General features: G+C 35.7%; 1 protein-coding gene across 4 annotated transcripts in view; it reads right to left on the reverse strand.

The window, feature by feature from the left end:
• Positions 1-27,972, reverse strand: part of NEK1 (NIMA related kinase 1) — a 230,289-nt gene that overhangs the window by 114,576 nt on the left and 87,741 nt on the right. For all 4 annotated transcript variants that reach the window (XM_047090703.1, XM_047090704.1, XM_047090701.1 and 1 more), the window contains one exon: positions 19,502-19,604. In XM_047090703.1, coding sequence (XP_046946659.1) covers positions 19,502-19,604 — 103 coding nt within the window. The remainder of the gene's footprint in view (positions 1-19,501; positions 19,605-27,972) is intronic.

Here is a 27,972-nt window from a genome sequence, read left to right on the forward strand (position 1 = left end):
TATAACTTCTCTTTCTTCACTGAGATTTTCCTTTTTTTATTCACTCAAGAGAGTTTTATCTCATTGAAGCATTTGTTTGAAGCAGCTTTAAAATCTTTGAGAATTCCAGTATGTAATTCATCTTGATATGAGTGGCAACTCAGTGGCCTTACTCATTCCGGTTGTGGTTTTCCTGGTTCTTGGTATGACAAGTGATTTTTTATTATGTTCTGAATATTTTAGTTATTATAGTAGAAGACTCTTAATGTCTTCAATTTTAGCAGGCAGTAAGCCCATTTAGGATTAGCATTTCAGTTCTGGCCTACTTTCGTGGGCTTTAGTACTGATAACAGTTTGCCTCTCTGAATCCTTGTAATATTATTCTAACCAGCTTCATTGTTCTGGTGCTGATGGCTCTCCTGCTCAATCCCTCCGGGTGCTATCTTGTGATGATGAAAGTTGTCTCCCTGATCCATGTGCTGTTACTGGAAGATCTCCTGAGGGTGGGAGGCAGGTGACACTGGGTCTGGGTCTTCTTACATCACTAGACAGAGGGTATGGAGACACAGGTCTTCACGGCTACTACTGCTGTGGTCAGATAAAATCACCTGCTAGTGCCCTAGATGTTGAGTAGAACCGGGAAGGTGCAAGGCTTTGCTGCCAATGTGGGTCAAAATGCTCTCCAAGTTACCTGCCCATGCTCTAGTTGTAGAATGAGGTTGGGGCAGCCTGAAACTTCATTGCTGCCCACAGCTTACAACAGGATCCTGCTGATATTCCTCTTTTCCATTAATTTGGCAAGTGAGATCAGGCTTTTGGTTTTTGTTTTTGCTTTTTTTCATCTACAGTGGATCTGGGATGCAGGCCCAGCCCACAAAAATGGGAAATAAAAAGAAACACCAGGGAGGATTGCCTGGGTGGCTCAGTTGGTTACATGTCCGACTCTTGATTTTGGCTCAAGTCATGATCTCATGGCTCTTAGGATTCTCTCTCTCCCTCTCTGTCCCTTGCCTGCTTGTGTGTGCATGTGTATGCTCTCTGTCTCTCTGTCTCTCAAATAAACTTAAAAAAAAAAAACAAAAAACAAACAGGGAACCACATACCACACTGTTATTCCTAAGTCCTGAAGTCCCTAGTTAGCTCATCTTCTTCCTTCCAGCATATAGAATTCTACCATAATTGTATGTTAACTAGTTTCCAGAGTATTTAACTATATTTAGAGGGGAGGAGCCAGGAAAAGTGGGTTTATGCCATCTTGTTCTGGAACTGTGTATAAGTTACTTTTTAGTATCTAGGGTTTTTATAATGTAATATACTTTGTGATGGGACTACTATCATTAAGGTTCTAAAGAGTTACCTGGGACTGTTGTAAAGTTTAAAAGAGACTGTTATGGGCTGAACTTTGATCTTCCAAAATCCGTATGCTGAAGTACTAATGCCTACTACCCTACTATTTGGAAATAGCATCTTCATCAAGTTAAAATGAGATTGTTAGAGTAGGCCCTAATCCAATATGACTGGTAACCTTATAAAAAGGGAATGTGGAGCAGATGCACATACAGGGAGAAAACTATATGAAGTGAAGGCAGAGATTAGGGTGATGATTCTAATGTCAAGGAAGGCTAAAGACTGCCAGCCAACCACCACAAGATAGGGAAGAGGCATGGGTGATTCTTCCTCACATTCCTCAGAAGGAACCTACCCTGTAGATGTGTGGGTCCTGGACTTTTACCCTCCAGGACTGTGAGATAACAAATTCCTGTTGGTAAGCCACTTATTTTGTGACACTCTGTTACAGCAGCCCTAGTGGCCTAACACAGAAGCGGTGCATATAAAAGATCTAACATAAGGCCTGGCATAGTAAGCTTTCAATAAACACCCACTCTTATTATTAAACTGCTGGTTTAACTATTTATCTACTTTATTGCTTATCTTACATTCTCTTGCTGGCACAAAACCTAACATACTATAGTCAATAAATGTTTGTATAATACTAAATAAATGAATGAAAGAATAAATGAAATGTTTAACACTTAACTGAACATTTTCAAGGCAGTTTTCCATTAGTATAAATATACAGAATTATTTAAGATCAATTAATAAGAAAGTAACATTTCTCAAGGGAAATAATTCAGAAGTTTTTCTAAGTAATTCAACAGAAGAAAATTGATAACCAAGAAAAATTTTGCACACGTGTACCAGGAAACATGTTCAAGAATGTTCAAAGCAGGAATCAAACCAAACTAAATAAATACTGTCAGGAGAATAATTGTGGCATATACACACTACTATCCAGTTATACTCAACTACTGAATGAATTTTAAAAAATAATGTTGAATGAAAAAAACAAGTCCTAGTCTATATATAGTATAATTTTCATAATGCTCAAAAACAAAAAAGAATAATATATTGTGTAGGTACGTATACATAAGTGGAAAAAATTATTTTAAAACAACCACAGTAATGATAAATCCACAATTCAGGATAATGGCAACCTCTAGGAGAAGGCAGAAAAAAAAAGGTTAGGACAGAGGTTGACAAACAACTGCTCACAGGCTAAATCCAACCTACTACCTATTTCTGTATGGTCCATAACGTAAGAATGGTTTTTCATATTATTAAATGGTGGGAAAAAATGAAAAGAAGAATATTTCATGACGACACATAAATTACAAGAAATTCAAATTTCACTGTTCATAAATGAAGTTTTACTGGAGTTCAGCCACACTCATTCATTTACACAGTGTTGACGGTTACTTTTGTGCTACGATGAAGAGTTTGTAGTTATGACAGAGACCTTATGGCTAATAAAGCCTAAAGTATTTATTATCTGGACCTTTATAGAAAAACATTTGCCAATACCTAGATTAGAAAGCAGCATACGGACTGAAATTAGTAGTGCTGTACCTCCTAAGCATAGTATTTTGCTTCATAATTTACACATCTATTCTTTCCTCTGTACCAAACATTATATTTTAGAAGGATAAAAAGAGAATAATTTTTAAAGAACTGAAAAAAATATTTTAAAATCAACAACTTAGTACTGAAGAACTAACCTGCTATTAGGATAGTGTTTAACAAGAATCAACAAACTCTAATACCCAGGTTACATCTAAGTTGCTGCCTGATTTTGTAAATATAGTTTTACTAAAACAGCACCACACTCGTTTGTTTTGTAGGACACCATATGCACTGCAAAGCCCGAAGTATCTACTACCTGCCCTTTTACAGAAAAGGTTTGCCTACCCTTGCTCTACAAAATTATCAGGTCTAAAAGTTTACCTAAATTAAAGCAAATATCAATATGAGATTTTAAAAAGGAGCAAAAAGCATAGTCAAAGAGCTGAAAGCACAATCTCCAAAGTCGCAAGCACTGGGCTTGTATCCTGCCTGTGAACATACTACATGATGTTAGGCAGAGTACTAAGGACTGCGAGCTGGTTTCAAAACCTGTAACTTGGTAGTGATAATTCCTACTCCAAAGAATTATCGTCAGAATTAGATTCTCGGTTACTTTACTTTTTATTCATACTGTTTACATACAGGAAAACAAACTATTTGGCTGAAAGTCTTCCTTGTTAGTTTCCCTAACCTTTGAAAATTTCAGTTTTTGAAAATTTCAGTGACCTAAACAGGGAAAACTTTGAATACATACACAAGCATATAAAATTATTTTTAAATCCAGTTTCTTTAAATTTCAATTCAACCTAAAACTAATTTGTGTTCCAAAGGCTTATTCATAAGTCAGGAGACTTTAATTTCATTTTGCCATAGAAACAATGTTATAATTCATTATGATTTCCCAAAGCACTTAATGAAATATACTCAGCAAATAATTTACAGTTTCCCAATTACAAAAGATTAATTTTTAAGACTCAGAACTTAATCCTGTTTAGATTTGTCTATTTATAATGTGATTTGTAAATGTATTACCTAATACATATCAGGTTTGAGACCTAAATCTGTTACAACCTCTTTAAAATTGCTTCTCTTCATCAGCAAAATGGGGAGTTTTATGAGTGATTTTAAGGATAAACTACAATGTAAATGTATATACATTTTCAAACTATACAAATAATGAGTATTAATACTTATTAATAAATAATACTGCCTTAAATCACTGGTTAATTTTTTTTCCTGAAGAGTCAGTGTAAATATTCATTTTTGTACTATGTTCTAGGTATAGTTATATAAAGATGTCAGCAGTTACAATGTTGAATTGAGAAACAAAATGTTTCACCGTCCCAAAATATGCATTAATGACCACTATAAAGTTAGTCCCCACATATTATTCCATCCTCACCTAACACCAGTTCCTATTCACATTCATCACATTAAGGTCCTTGCTGATCAATCTCTCCCTGACTGTTGGATGGTATACAAAGTGAATGACAAAGGAAATTGCAAATTTTGCCAAATATAAAGGATTTCATAAAGATGATGATAGTAATATTATAAAATTATTCAAATCAGATGCAAAATCATCTATAAATATGACAGGATTAGATAAGTTAAGTGAATAAAAGAAAACTGCAAAGAATTATAATGTTGATTCCTCAAAATATTTTGGGTATTAAAAAATTAAGAAATCATCTTTAGAAAACTGCCAGTCTCTGCCATTTCTGAAAAAATGGTTCTTTTTTATATTACAGTTATAAAAGTAGAACATGTAAAATTATGAAGTGAAGGTGTACCATCTTTCATCAATTCTAATATGAATATTTTTAACATTCTAACATTTTTTAAATGGGGGTCATCTCACAGTCCATGGCATCTTACAATCTGTTATAAACTTATCAACTTTTGGCCAGACATCAGTTGTAACATAAATGTTATATCTGAGTGATGTCTAAATTTTGTTAGTTCTTTCTTGGCGTCATAATCAGACAACTATAATTCCTTGAAGTTTAGATATAAAATATCACTTATGAGCTTGCTCAAGAGGAAACATGACCCCCACTAGTTGTTGAAAACCTCTCATTGATTCCTTTCGATAAGAGCAAGAAAATGCTAGCAATAAAACTGGTAGACTGGCATTGACTTGTTGAGAGAAAATCCAAGAGATAAAACTGAAGTACTCTTTTAAGAAATGCTGAAGTTTCAAAGCACTTGGTGTTACAGAGAATAATATTATTTGAGAAAATATGAACATCAATGGCCCTGATTTAAGAAAGTAATGACTGGAAAGGTAAATTATGAATGTGAAGTAGATTTAGGAATGAATGTCTTTATCAATTTATTTCATTCATATTTGCCTTTTTATGGATTCACAAGAATGATATAATCAAAAATGTAAATTCAAAAGTTAATTCAGCAAATATAAAAAATGAAGTGACAAAAAAGCAATGTATCAGTTAAATTGGCAACAGTTTTTCTCTTTGAGTCAGATGTAAAATAACAATATGACTTACAGTTGTATCTTGGATTTGATAAAATGCATACTGTATTCATTACACAATTCTGTCAAATATTATAATCCTCCTCAAATTAATTACTTTCAAATTAATACAGACTTGCAAATATAACCAAAATTCTGACAAAAATATAAAACAAAATAATTTTTAAACTGCATTTTTCAAAGTAAAACCCCCATCAAACCTCTTTTTCACTCTTTACTACAAAATGTGGATCTCTATATTAGTTAGGTCTACTTTAAAGTGATCTTTTTCAATACCAACAATGCTGGGCTAAGGAGAGTCTCCTACAGGAGACAGGGTTGCTCAGAGACAGCACGTAACATTATGAATGAGTGTTCCCAAAGACTTTTGATTGTGTTTTCAGAGTAGACTCTGAACTCCTTGAGTTATCTACCATACTCCTCTCCCACTCTTCTTCTCAATCCTAATTATTAGAACTGATAAACTCTTCCCTATGGTGACAATACAATGTCTGTACTCTGAAGTTCCTATGAAGATAAACGAAGGTCAAAAAATCAGCAAGTTTTTTGTAAGCTACATAACACGCTGTATATAATAATTATTATGTCTATAGTTAATCACCATTCCCCTCACAGTAGGAAACCAATGTACTCTTCCCCACTGAATCTCTCCTTCATCCTCTGCAGTAGTGCCCAAGCAAACAAGGCAAAAAAAAAAAAAAAAAAAGTACCATGAACTCTCTTGTCAAGAAGATAAGGGAAATGCGATTTCAGGCAAAAACTAGAGACAGCACTTTCTGAGAACTGCAAATAGTGCAGTATTGCTGAAGTTTAAGGGATGAAGAAAGTAACAGAGAGACGAAAATCAAGAACAGTAAGAAAGCCTAAGGATGGAAGCTTTCAGCTAAGCTAAAGAGGTTTTAATCTACCCTCCAAGCAATAAAGAACCACTGAATAACTTCAAGCAAATGAGCAATGCATTCAGTTTTGCTTTAGAAAGATTACTGGCAGCTCAAGTAAAAGATGCATTAGAAAGATCCAAGATTAGAAGTAAAGAGATGGAAAGAATAGCAAGTGACAAGAATTTCAACAAGGGCAGAAATAATAAAAATAGAAAAGAAGAGAACACAAGATATTCAGAAGGTAGAAAACATGGGATTTGGTCACTGACTGGATATGAGCTAGATGGGTAGTGACAGAGAGAAGATTCTGAAAGAGCACTTGAATTCCCAGCAATTCAAATCAAAACCTCAAAGTCAAACCATCTTTGATGGTGATTCTTTACAGTAAGATGGGTAATACAGAAAGGGACATACATGTGACGATAATTAAACAAGTTTAGTTTTGAAAATGTTAAGAAAGAAGGAATGGAAAGCCCAGTTCTGGGTAAGATGTTATAAACACATGCTACCCCTCTTCTCCCACTGAAAAGAACTATAAAATCTGGACACAACATTTGAGGACTCTGAAAAGTAAATAGAAGGAAGTAAATTAGAGAACACCAGAACTCAAAGTACCACCAAGCACATGGTGAGTTATCATTTTTTTAAAACAATCTTCTGGCTTAAATCTAACTTGGCCAAAAACCTGGAATTAAGCACTCTGGTAATGACAGGTAGAGAAGAAAATTTCTAGGTCTAGCTAACTGCAGAGGGAACTCTTTGGAAAACTTGAGAAGGGAGGAAATCTCCCACTTTTTTTTTTCTTTATCTCTCCTTTTTTAACTTTCTCATGTGCTGTAGCTCTCAGGAAAGCTCACCACTGTGGTGGCAGCTGAGACAGCAAAAGGAGCTTACAAGAAGCAAAACTCTAAGGGAGGGGAACCTTTGTCTCCTAAGACACTGACGTGCCAAAAAGGTAGAGCCTAGATAGGAAGGTTATACCAGGAAGACTGAAAAGTGGAGCCCCAGGGAAAGGAAAACATCAAGTTGATGGCAAACTGGGTGGAACTCAGGAAAATGACCTCATAAGTTGTTTATAAAATCCTGGGCTCACTGGTAACCTGTGTATGTATGCATATAATCCTGTTCTATACACCAAAGACTTTGAAAATAGAGCTAACAGCTAGACCTCTATGCAGATCTCAGACAGACCACACTGGGCAGTATACATGCAGGACACATCTGAAGGGCACTATAAGACATTGAGAAAAAAAAGTCTAACTAGAACTGCAGAAAAGTAGGTACTTGTAGCCTGGGCCTTATAGGTCAACTGTCTGCTAAAACAAAGGCAATCAACAATCTCTGTATGATTTAAACAAAATTCAAAATCTAATACTATGACATCCCAAATGTTCAGATATAGTCCAAAATTAATCAGCACATGAAGAACCACAAAAAAAAATTTCAATTTACTTGGGAATATGCAATTAACATATTATTTAAATGACATTAAACATTAATTATTATTATAATTATATCACTACTATGTTACATAATATAATTATATTATAATATTAATATAATTATCTGACAAAAACTTTAAAGACACTATTATAAAAGTGCTTGAAAAGTAATCATGAACAGTGGTGAAAAAAGGTTAAAATAGGAAGTGTTAGCGAAGAATAAAATGATATAAAGAAATAAAGGAAACCAGGGGTGCCTGGGTGGCTCAGTTGGTTAAGCATCTGACTTTGGTTCAGGTCATGATCTTACAGTTCATGGGTTCAAGTCCCACTTTGGGCTTGCTGCTGTCACAGAGCCCACTTCGGATCCTTGTCTCCCTCTTTCTCTGCTCCTTCCCCGCTCATTTTCTCTCTCTCTCTCTCTCTCTCTCAAAAATAAACATTAAAAAAAAGTTATAAAGAAAATCAAATGGAAACACAAGAAATGAAACATACAATCACCAAAATAAAACATTCAGTAGATGGATCAAATAAGCATAATGATGATGAAAGGGGCAAGAGTAAGAAAACCTGACAAGGGAATAGAAATTATCCAATCTAAATAAAAGAAAAGAAACTGGAGGGGCCCCTGGATAGCTCAGCTGGTTGAGGGCCCAAGTCTTGATTTCAGCTGAAGTCATGATCTCACAGTCATGATATCAAGCCCCATATAGGGCTCTCTGCTGAGCAAAGAGCCTGCTTGGGATTCACTCTCTCCTTCTCCCTCTGCTCCCCACTCTCTAAAAAGAAAAAAAAAAAAAAAGAAACTGAAAAAATTGAACAGAGCTTCACAAACCCATGGAACCAGAACAAAGATCTAACATTCATGTGATCAGAGAACCAGAGAAGAGAAAGATTCAGTACTAAAAAAAATATCTGAAGAAATAATGGCTCCAAAATGGCATAAGGCATGAATCTACAAGTCCAAGAAACCAAGCAAACTAACAACAGAATAAACCTAAAAAATCCATGCCAGAGACAACTTAACTACACTGCTAAAACTAAAGACAAGCAAAAACAAAACAAAACAAAAACAAAAAACAAACAAACAAAAAACCACAAAATTTTGAAGCATCCAGAGAAAAACAAGACATTACTTACAGGAGGAAAATAATTTGAGTAGGTGAGGATTTCTCATTAAAAACTATGGAGGACCAAAAGAAGACAGGTGACATTTTTTTAAATGATAAAAAAATGAAATGTCAACCCAAAATACTACATCCAGTGAAAATATTGCTTCCAAATAAAGATGAAATAGAAATGAGGATTTATAGCTAACAGGCCTGATCTAAAAGAACTGCTAAAGGAATTTCTAGAGACAAATGACTTAAGAAAAGCTGGAACATTACGAATGAAGGAACAGCAAAAGAAACAGTAAATATTTGTGTAAATGTAACAAAGTATTCCTGTCTGCTTGATTTCTGAAATATATTTAAAGTTGCAAGCAAATATTATAACGTTGCTTGGTAGGGATGTAAATGCACCTAAATATAACAGATAAGACAACTATAGCATAAAATGCAAAAGCGTAAAGGGACCTTTATGGTGGAAGGATCTCTACATTCCAAGTAGTAGTAAAATGCTGTTTATTATGAAAAGTAAAGTATGCTTTTAATTCCCTTTAGCAACCACTGAAAGGATAAATGAAAAATACAGCCAAAATCAGAAGAGATGAACTGAAATGAAGTAATAAAAAGTGTTCAAATAACCTAAAGTTGGCAAGAATTTGGAAAGAGAAACAAAAAGAGAGAACAAACAGAAAATTAATAAAGTGTGGGGCACCTGGCTGGCTCAGTCGGATGAATGTCCGACTTTGGCTCAGGTGATGATCTCGCAGTTCGTGAATTCAAGTCCCCCACTGGGCTTGCTCTTCTCAGCATATAGCCTACTTTGGATCTTCTGTCCCCTTCCCTCTGTCCCTTCCCCACTTGTGCTCTCTGTCTCAAAAATCAATAAAACATTTTTAAAAATTACAAAAAAATGTCATGCATAAATCTAAACATATCAATAATTATATTAAATGCCATTAAACATAATAATATAATTCAATTACATTAAACACACTGATTAAAAATAGGAATTGTTAGAATGGACTTAAAAAAGTTCACAAACCAACTACAGATTCACTACAAAAATCTTACCAAATCAGTCATTACAGGTAGTTTAAAAAGATGAAACTAGATGTACGATGCAAACGCTAATCAAAAGAAACTAGAATGGTTATACTAATATCAAAGAAAGTAAACTTCAGAGCAAAAATAATTAACAAGAATGTGGCACATGGACTCTAAGGTAGCCTCCATAAACCTTGCTTCATGAAGTTGACACCCCTGTGTAATCCCCTCCCTCTGAGCGTGGGGAGAATCTGTGATTTGCTTCCAACCAATAAAATATGACAAAAATGGTCAAAATTACCAAAAACTAGAAACGACCCAAATGCTCACTGGGTGAACAGACAAACAAATGTAGCACATCCATATGATGGAATCTTACCAACAAAAAAGATAAAGCTAGATATAGGCAAAAACTTGGATGAATATCATTAAAATAAATGAAGCCAACTGCAAAGGCTATACACATCCATACAAAATAAGATATTCTTAAAAAGACAAAACTATAGTAATGGAGAATAGATCAGTGGCTGCCAAGATGGGGGGTGCAGACTATATTAAGAAATAACACAAGAATTTCTGGGGTGAAAGAGTTGTTCTATGTTCTGACTGTGGTGGTAGTTACATGAATTTATACATGTAACATATATATTTATACATGTGTTACATATATATATAATATATATATTACATATATATAAAATATATATAAAATATATAAAAAATACATAAACTATATATATATATAAAACATACATATTTATACATGTAACATATATATATACATGTGTTAAAATTCAAACTAGTGGAAAAGAAAAATAAAGTTAATCTTACTGTAAGATAATTTTTAAAATAAAATAAGTTCTTAAAAACAGGATGCTGATGCAACACCGAGGAAATGATTCCAGAGGCAGCTAGAGAGAAGTTAGGAGAGGTGTCTGAATAACTGGTACAGATATTGAAATCATCAGCCTCTGATTAAATAATATGTGGGAGCACCCCGGGATATTATTTACAGAAAGAAAATAACCAAGGAGAGAACCCTAGAGAATATCAGCATTTAAAAATTGAGAAGAATCCTATAGAAGATATTTAGAAATAGTAATCAGAGAAGTAATGGATAAATAAAGAGAATATGGTATCACAGAAGCCAAGGAGCAAATACCGAAGTAGTCATGAGATCAAACATCGCAGAATGGTCAAGTTTCAAGATGATTTTGTCATAATAAGCTGTGGACTTGAATGGAAAATTGAATAGTAGGTAAGCAGTAAGAGACAACAGGTTCTTCATTAATTTGAAGTGCCTGGCTATAAAGAGGAAGAGGAGGACAGGATGATGACTACGTAGAAATGTGAGGAACACAAATATATTTGTAGGCTAGGGAGGGTTACCAGTAAAGAAGGAACATTCAGAAAAGAGAGTCTGAAATAACTGATGGTTAGATAAGGAAGGTCCTTAAGTAAACAGATGGAAGTATGAGCTCTAAAGTCAGACTACAGAAATTTAAATACTTATTCTATCATTTCGTAGCTATAAAACCTGAGCTAGTTAATTTTTCTTTATGCCTCAATAGGATATAAACTGGCAATGTAACAGGATCTACCCCAGAGCACTGTTGTGAGATTAGAGTTAATATAAGAACGTAGAACCACACCTAACATAAAGTACCCAATAAATGAGATATTAATAATTATTAGAATTAAAATTATCAAATAGGATGGAATGGGAAAGATGACTTTTGAACAGAGGAAATTCTATCCTTTCCTGAGACTAGAGAAAACAAAGAAAGATTTGGTACAATTACAAATAAATTTATAAGTTTGGAGGCAGAAAATATGAGGAAATGTGGGACTCTTAAGCCTAATTTTCTCTATGAAATAATGATTATCCTCATAGAAAGATAGATAAGGGACAAAAATATAGAGGAAGATTTCCACTGTGGACAATGGGAGAGGCTGCTGACCATGAAGATATAAAAGGATGCTAGCAGGATTCAGCAGCTTGGCTGAAACCAGAGACCAAAAATTGACCTGACATTAGTCACTGTAGCTTTAATTTCCTCCAGCAACGTTCAGAAGCTTGAATGTAAAATAGTCACTAGCTAAGTAACACATAATAAGGAGGGATATGTCAACTCAGAAAGGAGGGCTCCCTAAGGACAGGCCAGTCAATTATACAGGTATGCATATAAGTCTGTGAACTTAATTTTCACATTATTCCAACAAGTTTAAAGGCATCTTTTTTGGAAACTACACAAATGTCCATCAACTGAGGTATAAATAAACAAATTATGGTACATCCACACAATGGAATATGATTCAACATGGAATAAAAAAAGAACAAACTACTGATACACATCAGCCTCAAAATATATATATATATAACTGATAATTTTGTATACAAGTTTTATTTTTAAAACTTTTTATTTAAGTAATCTCTACACCCAATGTGGAGCTCGAACTCCTGACCCTGAGATTGAGAGTGACATACTCTTGCCACTGAGCTAGCCAAGTGCCCCCTACATAAAATTTTTAAAAAGACAAAAGTATAGTGACAGGAGGTCCATCAGTGGTTTCCTATAGCTTCTGGTAGACTGACTGCAAAGGGACACAAAAAAACCCTCTCCCAAGTTTTATTGAGATATAAGTGCCAATTAATATTGTACTAATTTAAGGTGTACAACATAATGACTTGATATATATACATACATACATATGAAAAATAATTATTACAGTAAGTTTAGTTAACGTGAATCATCTTACACAGTTACAAATTTTGTTTTTCTTATGGTGAGATGATAAAACTTAAGTGATGCTGGAATAGTGCTATACCATGATTGTGGCAGTAGTAATATGACTATATGCATTTCCCAATACTCACTGTGATATACATTCAACAGTGGTGAATTTCATTGTATTTAAATTATATCTTAATAAAACCTAGTTTTAAAAAGTTCTTTATTTGAAGACCTGAGTATAAAGTTCTATCAAGCATGTTGATAAAGACAGCATTTAAAAGGAGCTTCCTTCACCTAGCCTAGTCTACTGTCCCAAGATGTAATCTCTAAAATAACAGGCAAAGAAGAGTATGGTAGGCAGAATTTTAAAAGCTCTAAAGTTTTTCTTTTCTTTTTTTTTTTAATTAAGCTTTTATTATTTTTCAGGAAGGAAGGCAGGGAGGGAGGGAGAGAGAGAGAGAGAGAAGCTCCAAGGTTTTTTATTAATTCCTTGCTGCTCCACCAGACTCACAAATGCTACATAATCCCCAGGACTTTATATAGGATGGGTTTTATCTCCATGATTGGGTTATGTTAAATGAGATGACTGACATTAAAATAGAGACATTACTTTAAAAAAAAAAAATTTTTTTTTAAAGTGGGGCGCCTGGTGGCTCAGTCGGTTAAGCTCAGGTCATGACCTCACAGTCAGTGAGTTCGAGCCCTTCACTGGGCTCTGTACTGACAGCTCAGAGTCAGGAGCCTACTTCAGATTTTGTGTCTCCTCCTCTCTCTGCCTGTCCCTCACTCATGCTTTGTTTCTCAAAAATGAATAAACGTTATAAATAAATGAATAAATAAATAAATGACATTATGACATTATGCAGTGAGCCTGACCAAATCACATGAACCATTTATTTATTTATTTATTTGTTTACATTTTTATTCACTGACGGGAGATACTCGTGAGCTATCTATTTCTTTAAAATTCAACTATAGTTGACACACAATATTATATTAGTTTCATGTGTATACAGAGTGATTCAGCATTTATGTACATTACAAAATGATCCCACAGTAAGTCTAGTTATCATCTGTCACTATACAACTTATTACAACATAACTGACTATATTCCCTATGCTATACTTTACATCCCCATCATTTCTTTAAGTCTATACCACTTAATCCCCTTCACCTATTTTGCCCATTCTCTCACTCTTTGCCCCTCTGGCAATCACCAATTTGTTTTCTGTATTTATGAGTCTGTTTCTATTTTGTTTTGTTTGTTCATGTATTTTGTTTTTTAGATTTCATAAGTGAAATCATACAGTATATTGTCGTTCTCTGACTTATTTCACTTAGCATAACATCTTCTAGGTTCACCCATGTTGTCCCATATGGGAAGATTCATTCTTTTTCATGGCTGAGTAATATTCTTGTGTGTGTGTGTGTGTGTGTGTGTGTGTGTGTGTGTGTGTACACACTATATCAATGGGCACTTAGGTTGCTTCAATATCTTGGGTATTGTAAATAATGCTGCAATGAACATAGGGGCATATATCTTCTTGAATTACTCTTTTTGTTTGTTTTGGGTAAATAACTAGAAATGGAATTACTAAGCCAGCTGGTATTTATATTTTTAATTTTATGAGGAACTTCCATACTATTTTCCACAGTGGCTGCACCAATTCACATTACAACAGTGCACAAGGGGCCCCTTTCCTCCACATCCTCACCAACACTTGCTATTTCATATCTTTTTGGTACTAGGCATTTTTCTTGACAGGTGTGAGGTGATATCACATGAGCTCTTTAAAATCAGAATTTTCTCAAGCTGGCTGCAGAAGTGGCAGTCAGGAATTTGAAACATGAGAGGGGTTTGATGCACAAGAAGTCATCTGTTGCTGAGATGAAGGGGGCCACATGGCAAAGACCTGACAGTGGTCTCTTAGAATTATTGATCCCTTGTCAAAAGCTAGTCAAACAATGAAGATCTCAGTACTATAGCAGCAAGAAAGTGAATTCTACCAACACTCTAAGCAGTGAAGAAGGTCTTACCCTACTTGAGCCTCAGATGAGGACACAGCTGGCAGACACCATGATTTTAGCTTTACGAGACCATAAGCAGAGGATCCAGTTAAAACATGCCAGATTTTTTACCCACAGAAACTATAATAAATCTGTGTTGCTTTAAGCCACTAAGTTTATGATAATTTCTTACACAGCAACAGAAAACTAACACAGAGAGACCAATTTTAAATAGTATCTCTATCTCATCATAAAAAAGTTCCAATTTCAAACTTACCATTTATGAAGACTCCCCACAGTTAATTTCAGCACTCACTTCTACACACTGCCTCACATTACTAGTGTATGTATTCTTATTCAATATTAAGATTATAAATTACTCTAGAGACAAACTATGTCTGATGAAGCTTTAATTAAGCAACGTTTAATTAATTAACCTACTACCTCCAAAGTGTTTAACAAATTGCCTTGTTGTTAAATTAGCAGATAGAAAAAAAACAATATATAATGCACACACCCAACTAAAAAAAAAAAACATTTTTTACTCTTATCTGCATCTTTCTTTTTTTTTTTAATTTTTTTTTCAACGTTTTTTTATTTATTTTTGGGACAGAGAGAGACAGAGCATGAACGGGGGAGGGGCAGAGAGAGAGGGAGACACAGAATCGGAAACAGGCTCCAGGCTCCGAGCCATCAGCCCAGAGCCTGACGCGGGGCTCGAACTCACGGAGCGCGAGATCGTGACCTGGCTGAAGTCGGACGCTTAACCGACTGCGCCACCCAGGCGCCCCTTATCTGCATCTTTCTAAGGTAAAGTTTTATGTATACATCTGGCCATCAAGGGAATGAAGAAATTCTATATAGAGTAACAAAGTGAATCTTGAAAGATCATATAAAAATCCCTGTCAAAATGCACTGCTGATCTCTAAGTTTTTTTTAAGTTTTTTAAAAATTAAAACAAAAATACTAAATTCTGATTGCAAGATGGCAAAATGACTCTATAGCTTCCCTTCTTGCAAAATCCTACAATAAAGTTGTTAAGTGAATAGACATCAGTGCTCAAAAACCAGCAAAACTCTTAGTAGTCCCAAGAACAGAAGGAATCCAGAGATAAAGAAAAGTCCAGAAAATCAGTTTTAAGTGAGAAACTTCATTAGCAAAAGCATGTCAGAAAGAATACTACCACAGAAGGTGTGAGCAACATGAAGCATGCCCTAAGACTTTCTGGAAGCTAAGAATACGAAAAGGTCTAGGAAAAGACAGTGGTTACAGTAAGAGTATTACTTCCATCGTATTATTCATCTCCAAAAGCCAGAAAGCACAGTTAGTTACCTTCAGATAGTAGTGATCAGAGAGGGCTTAGAGGTAAAGGTCAGGCCAATCCTCTGGGTAGCTGGTTATAACGAAGCAGAATGAGAGTCTCCTAAGCCCAGAAAATAAACGGCCAAGGTATTTGTCTGCAGAATATCAATATGTCCCATCCATTCTCTACTCTCACTGAAAACTGCACAGAAGACAGTAGCACTCTCCCATCTCACCAGGGGGCCACTCAAAGGTAAGGAGCAATAAAAGATACTCCCAAATATGAACACAGTGTCGTGAACACCAAACATCTGATGAATGCTGACACTGAAATAGAGAAGTTAAAAACAGAAGAAACCAAGGTAAGGCCAATAGCACACTAAAAAAAAAAAAAAAATACTAATCAATGACTATAGTATTATCAGAAAAATGAGAATATAATTAATGAGATTTAGGGGAAAACAAATTAGAATTCATGGACATGAAAACATAAGTTTCTAAATGAAAAGAAATTATTAGATGGGCTGAACAGCAGAGTAGACAAAACAAAAGAATATGTTAGTGAGCTGAAATTTAAGCCTAGGAATACTTCTAAAACACAATAATAAGAGAGAAAGGGATAAAAAGGATAAAAAAGAAACACAGAAAAAGGGACCTTTGATGAAAGTTCCATGCTAACCATCTAATATGAGTTCTCTTAAAGAGAAAAAGGAGAAGAAGCAGTATTTGAAGAAATGGGGCCAAATTAGTTCTAGACTTAAGGCTGTTCTGGACCTGCCTAGCAGATTTTAAAAGCAAGCCTTGAAAGACTCAAATCGTTTCTAAGTAGCTTAACTGCATCCTAGAATAAAGCCCCAACATATTTAAATACAAAGAAATCCAAGATAAAATACACAATGCTGGGCATCTAATCACAAATTACCGGGTGTATGAAAAAGCAGGAAAAGAAGATTCCAATGAGGATAAAAATCAATCAAAAATGACAAAAATAACAGAATTATTACAAAAGGTCATTAAAACATCTATTATAACTGTGTTCAAATTTTTATTTTTAATGTTTATTTTGAGAGAGAGAGCACAAGAGGGGAAGGAACAGAGAGAGAGGGAGATGCAGAATCCAAAGCAGGCTCCAGGCTCCAAGCTGTCGTGAACTCATGAACTGTCGTGAACAGGTTCATGAACTCATGAACCTCGAGAACATGACTTGAGCCAAACTCGGACGCTCAACCAACTGAGTTACCCAGGCGCCTCTAACTATGTTCAAATTTAAGAATGTAGAGAAAAGCATAAATACTATAGGGAGAGATGCAGAAAGTATAGAAACCCAAATAAACCGTAAATTAAAAAATACAAGATGAAAAAAATTTCTGAGATGAAAAAAATACAATGTCTGGATGGGATTAATAGATTAGACAAAGCAGAAGAAAATATTAATGAATCTGAAGGCTGAAGGTATAGAAATAAAAACTATCCAAAATGAAAAGTAGAAAAAAGAGTGAAAAAAAATGAACAGAGGGATGTGGAGAGAACATCACACAGTCTAGTGGATGGGTAATGAGAATCCTGGAATCAAAGAGAGGGAACAGAAAAAAAGTTTTGAATAAATAATACATAAAATTTTTCCAAATTTGATGAAAATTATAAATTTGCAGATCCAAGAAGCTCAAAGAATCCCAACAAAATAAACATGAAGAAAACTACACCAAACTACATTGTAATCAAAGTGCTTCTAGTGGGGATGCCTGGGTGGCTCAGTCGGTTAAGGGTCCTACTTTAGTTCAGGTCATGATCTTGTAGTTCATTGAGTTCAAGTCCCACATTGGGCTCTCTGCTCTGAGCACAGAGCCCACTTCAGATCCTCTGTCCCTCTCCTTCTGCCCTTTCCCCACTCATGCTGTGTCTCTCAAAAATAAAAAAATAAACATTAAAAAAATTGCTTCCAGTGATAAAATGTTAAAAGTCAATGGAGAAAAAAGATACATTACATATACAGGAAAAAGATAAGAATGACAGCAAACTTCTTGTCAGAAACAGGCATGCCAGAAGATAACTGAGAATCATCTTTAAAGTACTGAAAGAAAAAATTTTCAACCTATATTATACTCACCAAAAATATTTCTCAAAAATGAAGGCAAAATATTTTTTTCAGACATACAAATGGTAATCAAATTCACCAAATAACCACCACTACAAATTATTCAAGCAAAAGGACAAAATAAAGACATTTCCCAACAAATCTTGGGAAGTTTCTGTCCAAGAGAATTGCCAGAGAATATTCTCTACCATAAAGACAAACAAAGTGAGAGCAGAATAGAATATAAGGAACAGTGATGAGGAAAGAAATACATAAATCTTGATAGGTCTAATAATTGTTTTAAAATATTTCAAATTAAAATCTGTAACTAAAATTCCAGATGCTATTAACTTTGGAGATATGGGGTAAGAGAAAACACAGGAGGTTCTCTTCTACTATCTACAGAAGGATACAAGCACAAATTAATTCCAAAATCAAAAAACAAACTCATGTGTTAAAAATATAAAGGGTAACCATTAAAACATCTAAGTATCTTTCAATGACATTGGAAAGAAAAAAACTGCTAAAATTTGAAATAACTACATTAATTAACTCACATCGATACCAGTTAGGATGTACTCTAAGTTATAAATCTAATCAAAATATACTACCATATCACTGACTTATTTCCTAGGTTAGCAGGATGCCTCATGGTGTGGTGAGCTGACAGAAACAATCATCAGTTATTCTATGGACAAAAGGTCAAAAGGCATTTGTATACCTCTACAAGTCAAAACTATTAAGTTTTTTTTTTTTTTTTTTTTTTTTTTTTTTTTTTTAAATTTTTTTTCAACGTTTTTTATTTATTTTTGGGACAGAGAGAGACAGAGCATGAACGGGGGAGGGGCAGAGAGAGAGGGAGACACAGAATCGGAAACAGGCTCCAGGCTCTGAGCCATCAGCCCAGAGCCTGACGCGGGGCTCGAACTCACGGACCGCGAGATCGTGACCTGGCTGAAGTCGGATACTTAACCGACTGCGCCACCCAGGCGCCCCAAAACTATTAAGTTTTAAGTACTAAAATGATTATCTAAAAACCATTAATATCTTCTTGGATATGTGATTTAATTTAGTTAGCTGGAATAATTGGAGGTTTTAATATACTTTTGCTTCTAATGTGCTTTTGAAAAGATATGTAGTTATATTTATCTGAAGGTTTCCCATTTTTCTTCTACAATTCTTTGCTACCTAAAAGTATTTAAAACCAAAAGCATGTATGAAGAAACAAAGGCAACAATGTAAAAACTCATTTGTTTTAATATAAATATCTGGGTTGCTATGTCTACTTCTACCCTTTTTAAAGCAAAGATAGAGCTGTAAACTTACTCCTAATTAAGCAAACCATCAACAGAATTTCACCTTGGTATAAAAGACAAGGCCGAAGAGAAGTTAAGATACGTCACAACTTTTTATTCAGTAAATGTTTAAATGTTTGTAAAGAAATATAATTCATTTATACCTACCTTGTTCCAGAACTTCACTCTGAATATTAATATGCTCAAAATCTCAAAAAAAAAGAAAAATCATACCATATGCCCTTCGGCTCGAGCTTTATTTTGCCGTGCTTCCCGTTTTCGCTGTAGGAACTCTTCCACTTGTTTAGCTCTTTCCACAGCTAGTTGCCCTTTTTGCCTAAGTAATTCGGACAAATAGCAAAATCAGAAATTCTGAACATTAAATATTTCAAAAAGTTAAAAATTAGACTTATTCAAAATGTTTTCTTTGTTGCAGAATATGAAGACTGATGTGAAATAAAACCTTCTTAATGAAGAAATAGCTACATATATATTAGTATTCACTACCTAAATCACGTTCTTTACTATTCTTTTATTTGTTTTGTTTTTGAGAGAGAGAATACATGCACGCATGACTGCGAATAAGTAAGGGGCAGAGAGAGAGGCAAAGAGAATCTTAAGTAGACTCCATGCCCACACAGAGCCTGACACGGGGCTCCATCTCACAACTGTAAGATCATGACCTGAGTGGAAATCAAAAGTGGGATACTAAACCAACGGAGCAACCCAGGTGCCCCTTTCTTAACTACTTATTTTAAAATTGTTTTTTAAGATCATTTGAGAGAGAGTGCAAGTTGGGGAGGGGCAGAGAGGCAGGGGAAAGAGAATCCCAAAGAGGCTCCATGCTGCCAACACAGAGTCCAATGTGGGACTCAAACTCACAAAACTGTGAAATCATGACCTGAGCAGAAACCAGGAGCAGCCAACTGAATGAGCCACCCAGGTGCCCTGTTCTTTACTATTTTAAATAAAAGTAAAATCTATTCTACTACTCCAAATCTTACCAAGGTTTCTCTTATATTTATTTACTCTACATATAAAATTATTTTAGATTATACTTCATTATAGAAGAATCTCAATATTTTCCAGTAGTTAAGCTTTTTTCAGAATTCTTTATCAAATATACCTAAAAACCTTCTTTCAACAATATTGAAGTAAAATTAAAGCAGCATAGCAGCAATTTCAAAAATGAAAGGAATAAAAAGTTTGTGTGAGCTTTCAAAGACAAAAAGCAATGTCTGAATTCCTTGAATATTAAAAAGTAAAATGGATAGGTTATATTACTGTATCTTTCTCTGACAATTATTAAAGAATGTAAACGTGTTAAGCTTAGGCTACAAATAAAAACTACAAGCAACAACCATTTATTGAACATCTAATATACGTTGTGCCTGTTATTCTGTACCTAATATATACAGTGCCTTTTACATATTATGCCTGTTGTATATTTTGAGAGATAGAAAAATGAATAAAACCCAGCTCCAATAATCAGAGAACTCATAGCATAGTATTAACTGCAGTTAATTTTGGAGGTGAGTCAGAAAGATGAGCAAGTGGACTGGCTGTGCCTCTACTCAAATTTTGGCTACTAAGGCACACAAACTTCCTACAGCCTTTCTTCAAGACCATAACTAAGTTATGCTCTGAAAAATACAGGAAATAATGCACTTTCTGTCTTCCAATAGGTTTAAACACTTTCTGATTCCCATCACTGGAATTTTATAGGATTAGATAATCTCCATAGCTGGTTAAGAGCCTTTTATTATGACTGTCAGGTATGTGTAGGTAGCTAACTCTTAATCTAGTGTCACATCATCAAATTCAGAAATGTACTTTACATAACCCCTGGTAGACTGAGTAGATTAAGAATAATGAATGAGAGAAGGGGGCCAAGATGGTGGAACAAAATGGAAGGTTTTTTTTTGCATCTCTCTTCCCTGATATGCAGCCAGACCAACACTAAACTATCCTGCACACCTAGAAAACTGATTGAGGATTAACACAACAAGCTGCACAACTTGAACCACAGAACTCAGCAGGTATGCAGCATGGAGAGGTGAACTGGGGGAGAGAGAAGCTGTGGAGGGCAGGGAGCTGTCTTTGCTTGTGGAGAGAGCACAGAGACGGGGGGGAAGAGTACGGGAAAAGCACCCCCCCAACAAAAGCAGTTGGAGAGAAAGAGGAAGAGTGGAAACAGCTGCAAGGGACTAAACAAAACAGGGAGAAAGGAGAAAGGAGAGAGGAGAGGGTTTAAATTCCATTAACACTCTCTAAACAGGGGAGCACAGAGTCTAAAACACCACAGCTCGATACCTGGCAGTGCTCTGGTAGGAAGGGTGAATCCCCAGGAGCAAAGAGAGAAGTCCCAGGGGTCCTCAGGTAACACGGGGAGAGGTGGTTCCCCTGATGAAACAACATTTGGTAGAGGCTGTGTGGACATCCGACAGGAAAGAGTCCCAAAAGACCCCAGAGATCAGCCACATTCACTGATTTTGGAACAAGGACGTTGGGGGTGAAGCCTGGCACCAGATGTGTGTTGTGATTTGCCATAATCCCTGAAATGCTGCTGCCACATGATCACAGGAACTTTTTCTGGGGCAGGCTAGTGCCCGGCTTCAGTCTCTGAATATTGGCAGTAGCACGGCTGCACGAATGTTCCTTGGTGCAGCTGGCATCTGGCCATTGCTGGGCAAGACCCACCCCCAGAGGGTCTGAGCAGGTCAAGGCCGCAGTCCCTCAGAAGTAAAGTGTTGGTAAACACAGCCCCATCTGAGATAAAACTCAGGAGGGAGGTGCTACCTGGCAGCCTGATGGTTTGGTCACGGACAGTGTAGAAATGGGGAGTGGACAGAAGCCAGAGACAAAGGAGGGGTGCTGGTTGAGGGCAGCACAGACTTCTGAAACTAGAGACTGGGTACCTGGGTGACACCATTTTCACTCCTCCCATGCATGAACATACACACCTACATGCACCACAACAATCCACCCCAGTAAGCTAAGCAGTGCCATCTAGTGGAGAATGGAGCCATTAAACTAAGCCTCCCCACAACCTGAACTGGGCCAACCACAAGTCTTGAAGAACACCATAAGTCTCTCCACCTGCTTAGTTTATGGACTGTAAAGTGCTTCATAGTTTGACTCCTAGGGGAAACTGTATGTAATTTCAATCGTATCTCATTCTGTTCACCGGTCCATCTATTCAATTTTTGTTTCCTTTTTCTTTCTTTATTCTTGAATAAAGACAGAAAAAAAATTAATTCTTTTTTCCATTTTTACATAAAAAGATTGTTCTTTAAATATTTTCTGCTGTATTTTTCACTTTTTTGTAAATTTTTAAAACTATTTTATTGTCATCATCTCCTTTTATTCTATTTTACTGTATTCATTTTCTCAAATTTTCTAATGTTTTCCTTTTATCTCCTTTTTTTTCTTTTCATTCCCTTTTTTCTCTATTCTATCAAGCTTCTTTCAACAACCAGACCAAAACACACCTAGGATCTGGCATCCTTTATTTGATTTTTTGTGTGTTGTTTTTAATTTTTTAATTTTAATTTTTTTTTACTTTATTAATTCCTTTTCTTCCTTCAAAACGACAAAACAAAGGAATTCACCCCAAAAGAAAGAACAGGAAGAAATAACAGCCAGGTACTTAACACAGACACAAGCAAGATAGAATTTAGAATTTAGAATCTGAACAAGAATTTAGAATCACAATCGTAAGAATACTAGCTGGGGTTGAATATAGATTAGAATCCCTTTCTGTGGAGGTAAAAGAAGTAAAAGCTAGTCGGGATGAAAGCAAAAATGCTATAACTGAGCTGTTCTCGAATGTATGCAGTGGTGGCAATAACGGATGAAGCAGAGCAGCAAATCAGCAATATAAAGGACAAACTTATGGAGAATAATGAAGCAGAAAAAAAGAGGGAGACTAAGGCAAAAGAGCAGGATATAAGAATTAGATAACTTAGTGACTCACTAAAAAGGAATTAACATCAGAATCATAGGGGTCTCAAACCTTATGTGAGCAAATCAGAGCAGAAAATTTTCCTAACCTGGGAAAAGACACAGACATCAAAATCCAAGAAGCACAGAGGATTCCCAATAGATTCAACAAAAACCAACCATCAACAAGGCGTATCATAGTCAAATTCACCAAATACTCAGGCAAGGAAAGATTCATGAAAGCAGCAAGGGAAAAAAAAAGTCCTTAACCTACAAGGGAAGACAGATCAGGTTTGCAGCAGACCTATCCATAGAAACTTGGCAGCCCAGAAAGGAGTGGCAGGATATATTCAGTGTGCTGAATTGGAAAAATAAGCAGCCAAGAATTCTTTATCCAGCAAGACTGTCATTAAAAATAGGAGAGATAAAAAGTTTCCCAGACAAACAAAAACTAAAGGAGTTCATGACCACTAAACCAGCCCTGCAAGAAATTTTAAGGGGGACTCTCTGAGGGAAGAAAAGATTAAAAAACAAAAAAAATAGACCAAAAGCGACAAAGACGAGAAAGGACCAGAGAACAACAACAGAAACTCCAACTCTACAGGCAATATAATGGCAATAAATTTATATTTTTCAATGCTCACTCAAAACATCAATGGACTAACCACTCCAATCAAAAGACACAGAGTAATAGAAATGGATAAGAAAACAAGATCCATCTAAATGCTGTTTACAAGAGACCCATTTTAAACTTAAAGACACCTTCAGATTAAAAGTAAGGGGATGGAGAACCATCCATCATGTTAATGGACGTCAAGAGAAAGCCGGAGTAGCCATACTTATATCAGACAATATAGATTTTAAAATAAACACTATAACAAGAGATGAAGAAGGGCCGTATATCATAATTAAGGGGTCTATTCACCAAGAAGATCTAATAATTATAAACAATTATGCTCCAAACATGAGAGCACCCAAATATATAAATCATTTAATCACAAACATAAAGAAACTCATTGATAACACCATAATAGTAGGGGACTTCAACACCCCACTTACAACAATGGACAGATCATCTAAACAGAAAATCAACAAGGAAACAATAGCTTTGAATGACACACTGGACCAGATGGACTTAACAGATATATTCAGAACATTTCATCCTAAAGCAGAATACACATTCTTCTCGAGTGCACATGGAACATTCTCCAGAATAGATCATATACTGGGACAAAAATCAGCCCTCAACAAGAAAAAAAGATCAAGATCATACCACGCATATTTTCAGACCACAACACCATGAAACTCAAAATCAACCATAAAAAAAATTTGGAAAAATAACAAATACTTGGAGACTAAAGAACATCCTATTCAAGAATGAATGGGCTAACCAAGAAGTTAAAAAGGAAATTAAAAAGTACAAGGAAGCCAATGAAAATGATAAGACCGCAGCCCAAAACCTCTGGGATGCAGCAAAGGAGTCATAAGAGGGAAGAATATAGCAATCCGGGCCTTACTAAAGAAGGAAGAAAGGTCTCAGATACACAGCCCAACCTTCCACCTTACAGAGATGGAAAAAAGAAAAAATAAATTACAAAACCAGCAGAAGACAGGAAATAATAAATATTAGAGAAGAAATCAATGCTACTGAACCTCCCCCCCCAAAAAAACCCCAGTAAAACAGATCAATGAAACCAGGAGCTGTTTCTGTGAAAGAATTAACAAAATTGATAAACCCCTCACCAGTTTTATCAAAAAGAAAAAGGAAAGGGGGCGCCTGGGTGGCGCAGTCGGTTAAACGTCCGACTTCAGCCAGGTCACGATCTCGTGGTCCGGGAGTTCGAGCCCCGCGTCGGGCTCTGGGCTGATGGCTCAGAGCCTGGAGCCTGTTTCCAATTCTGTGTCTCCCTCTCTCTCTGCCCCTTCCCCGTTCATGCTCTGTCTCTCTCTGTCCCAAAAATAAATAAACGTTGAAAAAAAATTTTATAAAAAAAAAGAAAAAGGAAAGGACCCAAATACATAAAATCAAGAATGAAACAGGAGAGATCACAACCAACACAGCAGAAATACAAATAATAAGAGAATATTATAAGCAATTATATGCCAATAAAATAGGCAATCTGGAAGAAATGGACAAATTCCTAGAAACATATACACTAGTGAAACAGAACATCTGAACAGACCCATAACCAGTAAAGAAACAGAATTAGTAATCAAAAATCTCCCAAAAAACAAGAGTCCAAGGTCAGATGGCTTTCCAGGGGAATTCTACCAAACATTTAAGGAAGAGTTAACACCTATTCTCTTGAAGCTGTTCCAAAAAATAGAAATGGAAGGAAAACTTCCAAACTCTTTCCATGAAGCCAGCATTACCTTTATTCCAAAACCAGACGAAGACCCCACCCCACTAAAAAGGAGAACTACGGACAAATTTCCCTGATGAACACGGATGCAAAAAATCCTCAACAAGATACCAGTCAACCGATCCAACAATACATTAAAAAAATTATTTACCATGACCAAGTGGGATTTATACCTGGGATGCAGGAATGGCTCAATATCTGCAAAACAATCAATGTGACACATCATATCAATAAAAGAAACGACAAGAACCACATGATCCTCTCAACAGATCAGAGACAGCATTTGACAAAATACAGCATCCTTTCTTGATAAAAAACCTCAAGAAAATAGGGACACAAGGATCATACCTCAAGATCATAAAAGCCATATATGAAAGACCCAACACTAATATCATCCTCAATGGAGAAAAACTAAGAGCTTACCCCCTACAGTCAGGAACACAACAGGGATGTCCACTCTTACCACTGTTATTCAACATAGTATTGGAAGTCTTAGCCTCAGCAGTCAGCCAACACAAAGGAATTAAAGGCACCCAGATCGGCCAGGAAGAAGTCAAACTTTCACACTTTGCAGAGGACATGATAGTCTATATGGAAAACCCAAAAGATACTACCAAAAAACTGCTAGAACTGATCCATGAATTCAGCAAAGTCACAGGATATAAAATCAATTCACAGAAATCAGTTGCATTCCTATATACCAATAATGAAGCAACAGAAAGAGAAATCAAGGAATCAATCCCATTTACAATTGCACCAAAACCCATAAAATACCTAGGAATAAACATAACCAAAGAGGTGAAAAATCTATTAAAAGCTTATGAAAGAATTTAAAGAACACAGAAAAAAATGGAAAAATATTCCATGCTCCTGGATTGGAAGAACAAACATTGTTAAAATGCCAATACTACCCAAAGGAATCTATTAATTCAATGCAATCCCTATCAAAATAACACTAGCATTCTTCACAGAGCAGAACAAACAACGCTAAAATTTGTATGGACCCAGAAAAGACCCCGAATAGCCAAAGCAATACTGAAAAAGAAAACCAAAGCTGGAGACATCATAGACTCGGACTTCAAGATGTATTACTAAGGTTTAATCATCAAGACAGTATGGTGCTGGCAAAAAACAAACACTCGGATCAGTGGAACAGAATAGAGAACCCAGAAACAAACCCACAAACTTATGGCCAACTAATCTTTGACAAAGCAGGAAAGAGTACCCAATGGAATAAAGACAGTCTCTTCAGCAAATGGTGCTGGGAAAACTAGACAGCAACATGCAGAAGAATGAACTTGGACCACTTTCTTACACCATACACAAAAATAAACTCAAAATGGATGAAAGACCTAAATGTAAGACAGAAAGCCACCAATATCCTAGAAAAGAAAGCAAGCAAAAACGTCTCTGACCTCGGCCACAGTAACACTTGACATGTCTGTAGAGGCAAGGGAAACAAAAGCAAAAATGAACTATCGGGACCTCATCAAAATAAAAACCTTCTGCACAGTGAAGGAAACAATCAGCAAAACTAAAAGGCAACCAACGGAATGGGAGAAGATATTTGCAAATGACATATCAGATAAAAGGTTGGTATCCAAAATCTATAAGGAACTTATCAAACTCAACATCCAAAAAACAAATGATCCAGTGAAGAAATGGACAATAGACATGAATAGACACTTCTCCAAAGAAGACATCCAGGTGGCTAATAGACAAATGAAAAAATGCTCAACGTCACTCATCATCAAGGAAGTATAAATCAAAACCACCATGAAATACCACCTCACACCTGTCAGATTGGCCAACATTAACAACTCAGGCAATGACAGATGTTGGCGAGGATGCAAAGAAAGAGGATCTCTTTTGCACTGCCGATGGGAATGCAAACAGGTGCAGCCACTCTGGAAAACAGTATGGAGGTTCCTCAAAAAATTAAAAATAGAACTATCCTATGACCCAGCAACTGCACTACGAGGTATTTATCCAAGGGATACAGGTATGCTGTTTCGATGGGACACATGCACCCCAATATTTATAGTAGTGCTATCAACAATAGCCAAAGTATGGAAAGAGTCCAAATGTCCATTGATGGATGAATGGATAAAAAGAAGATGTGGTGTATATATACAATGGAGTATTACTCGGCAATCAAAAAGAATGAAATCTTGCCATTTGCAACTATGTGGATAGAACTGGAGGGTATTATGCTAAGCAAAATTTATCAGAGAAACACAAATATCATATGACTTCACTCATATAAGGAACTTAAGATACAAAACAGATGAACATAGGGAAGGGAAGCAAAAAATAATATAAAAACAGGGAGGGGACAAAACATAAAAGACTCTTAAATATAGAGAACAAACAGAGGGTTCCTGGAGGAGTTTTGGGAGG

This window comes from Lynx rufus, unplaced genomic scaffold (assembly GCF_022079265.1).
Source record: "Lynx rufus isolate CCGP_SWC_20201006 ecotype Redwood Valley unplaced genomic scaffold, mLynRuf1.p SCAF_3, whole genome shotgun sequence".
Lineage (NCBI taxonomy): Eukaryota > Metazoa > Chordata > Mammalia > Carnivora > Felidae > Lynx > Lynx rufus.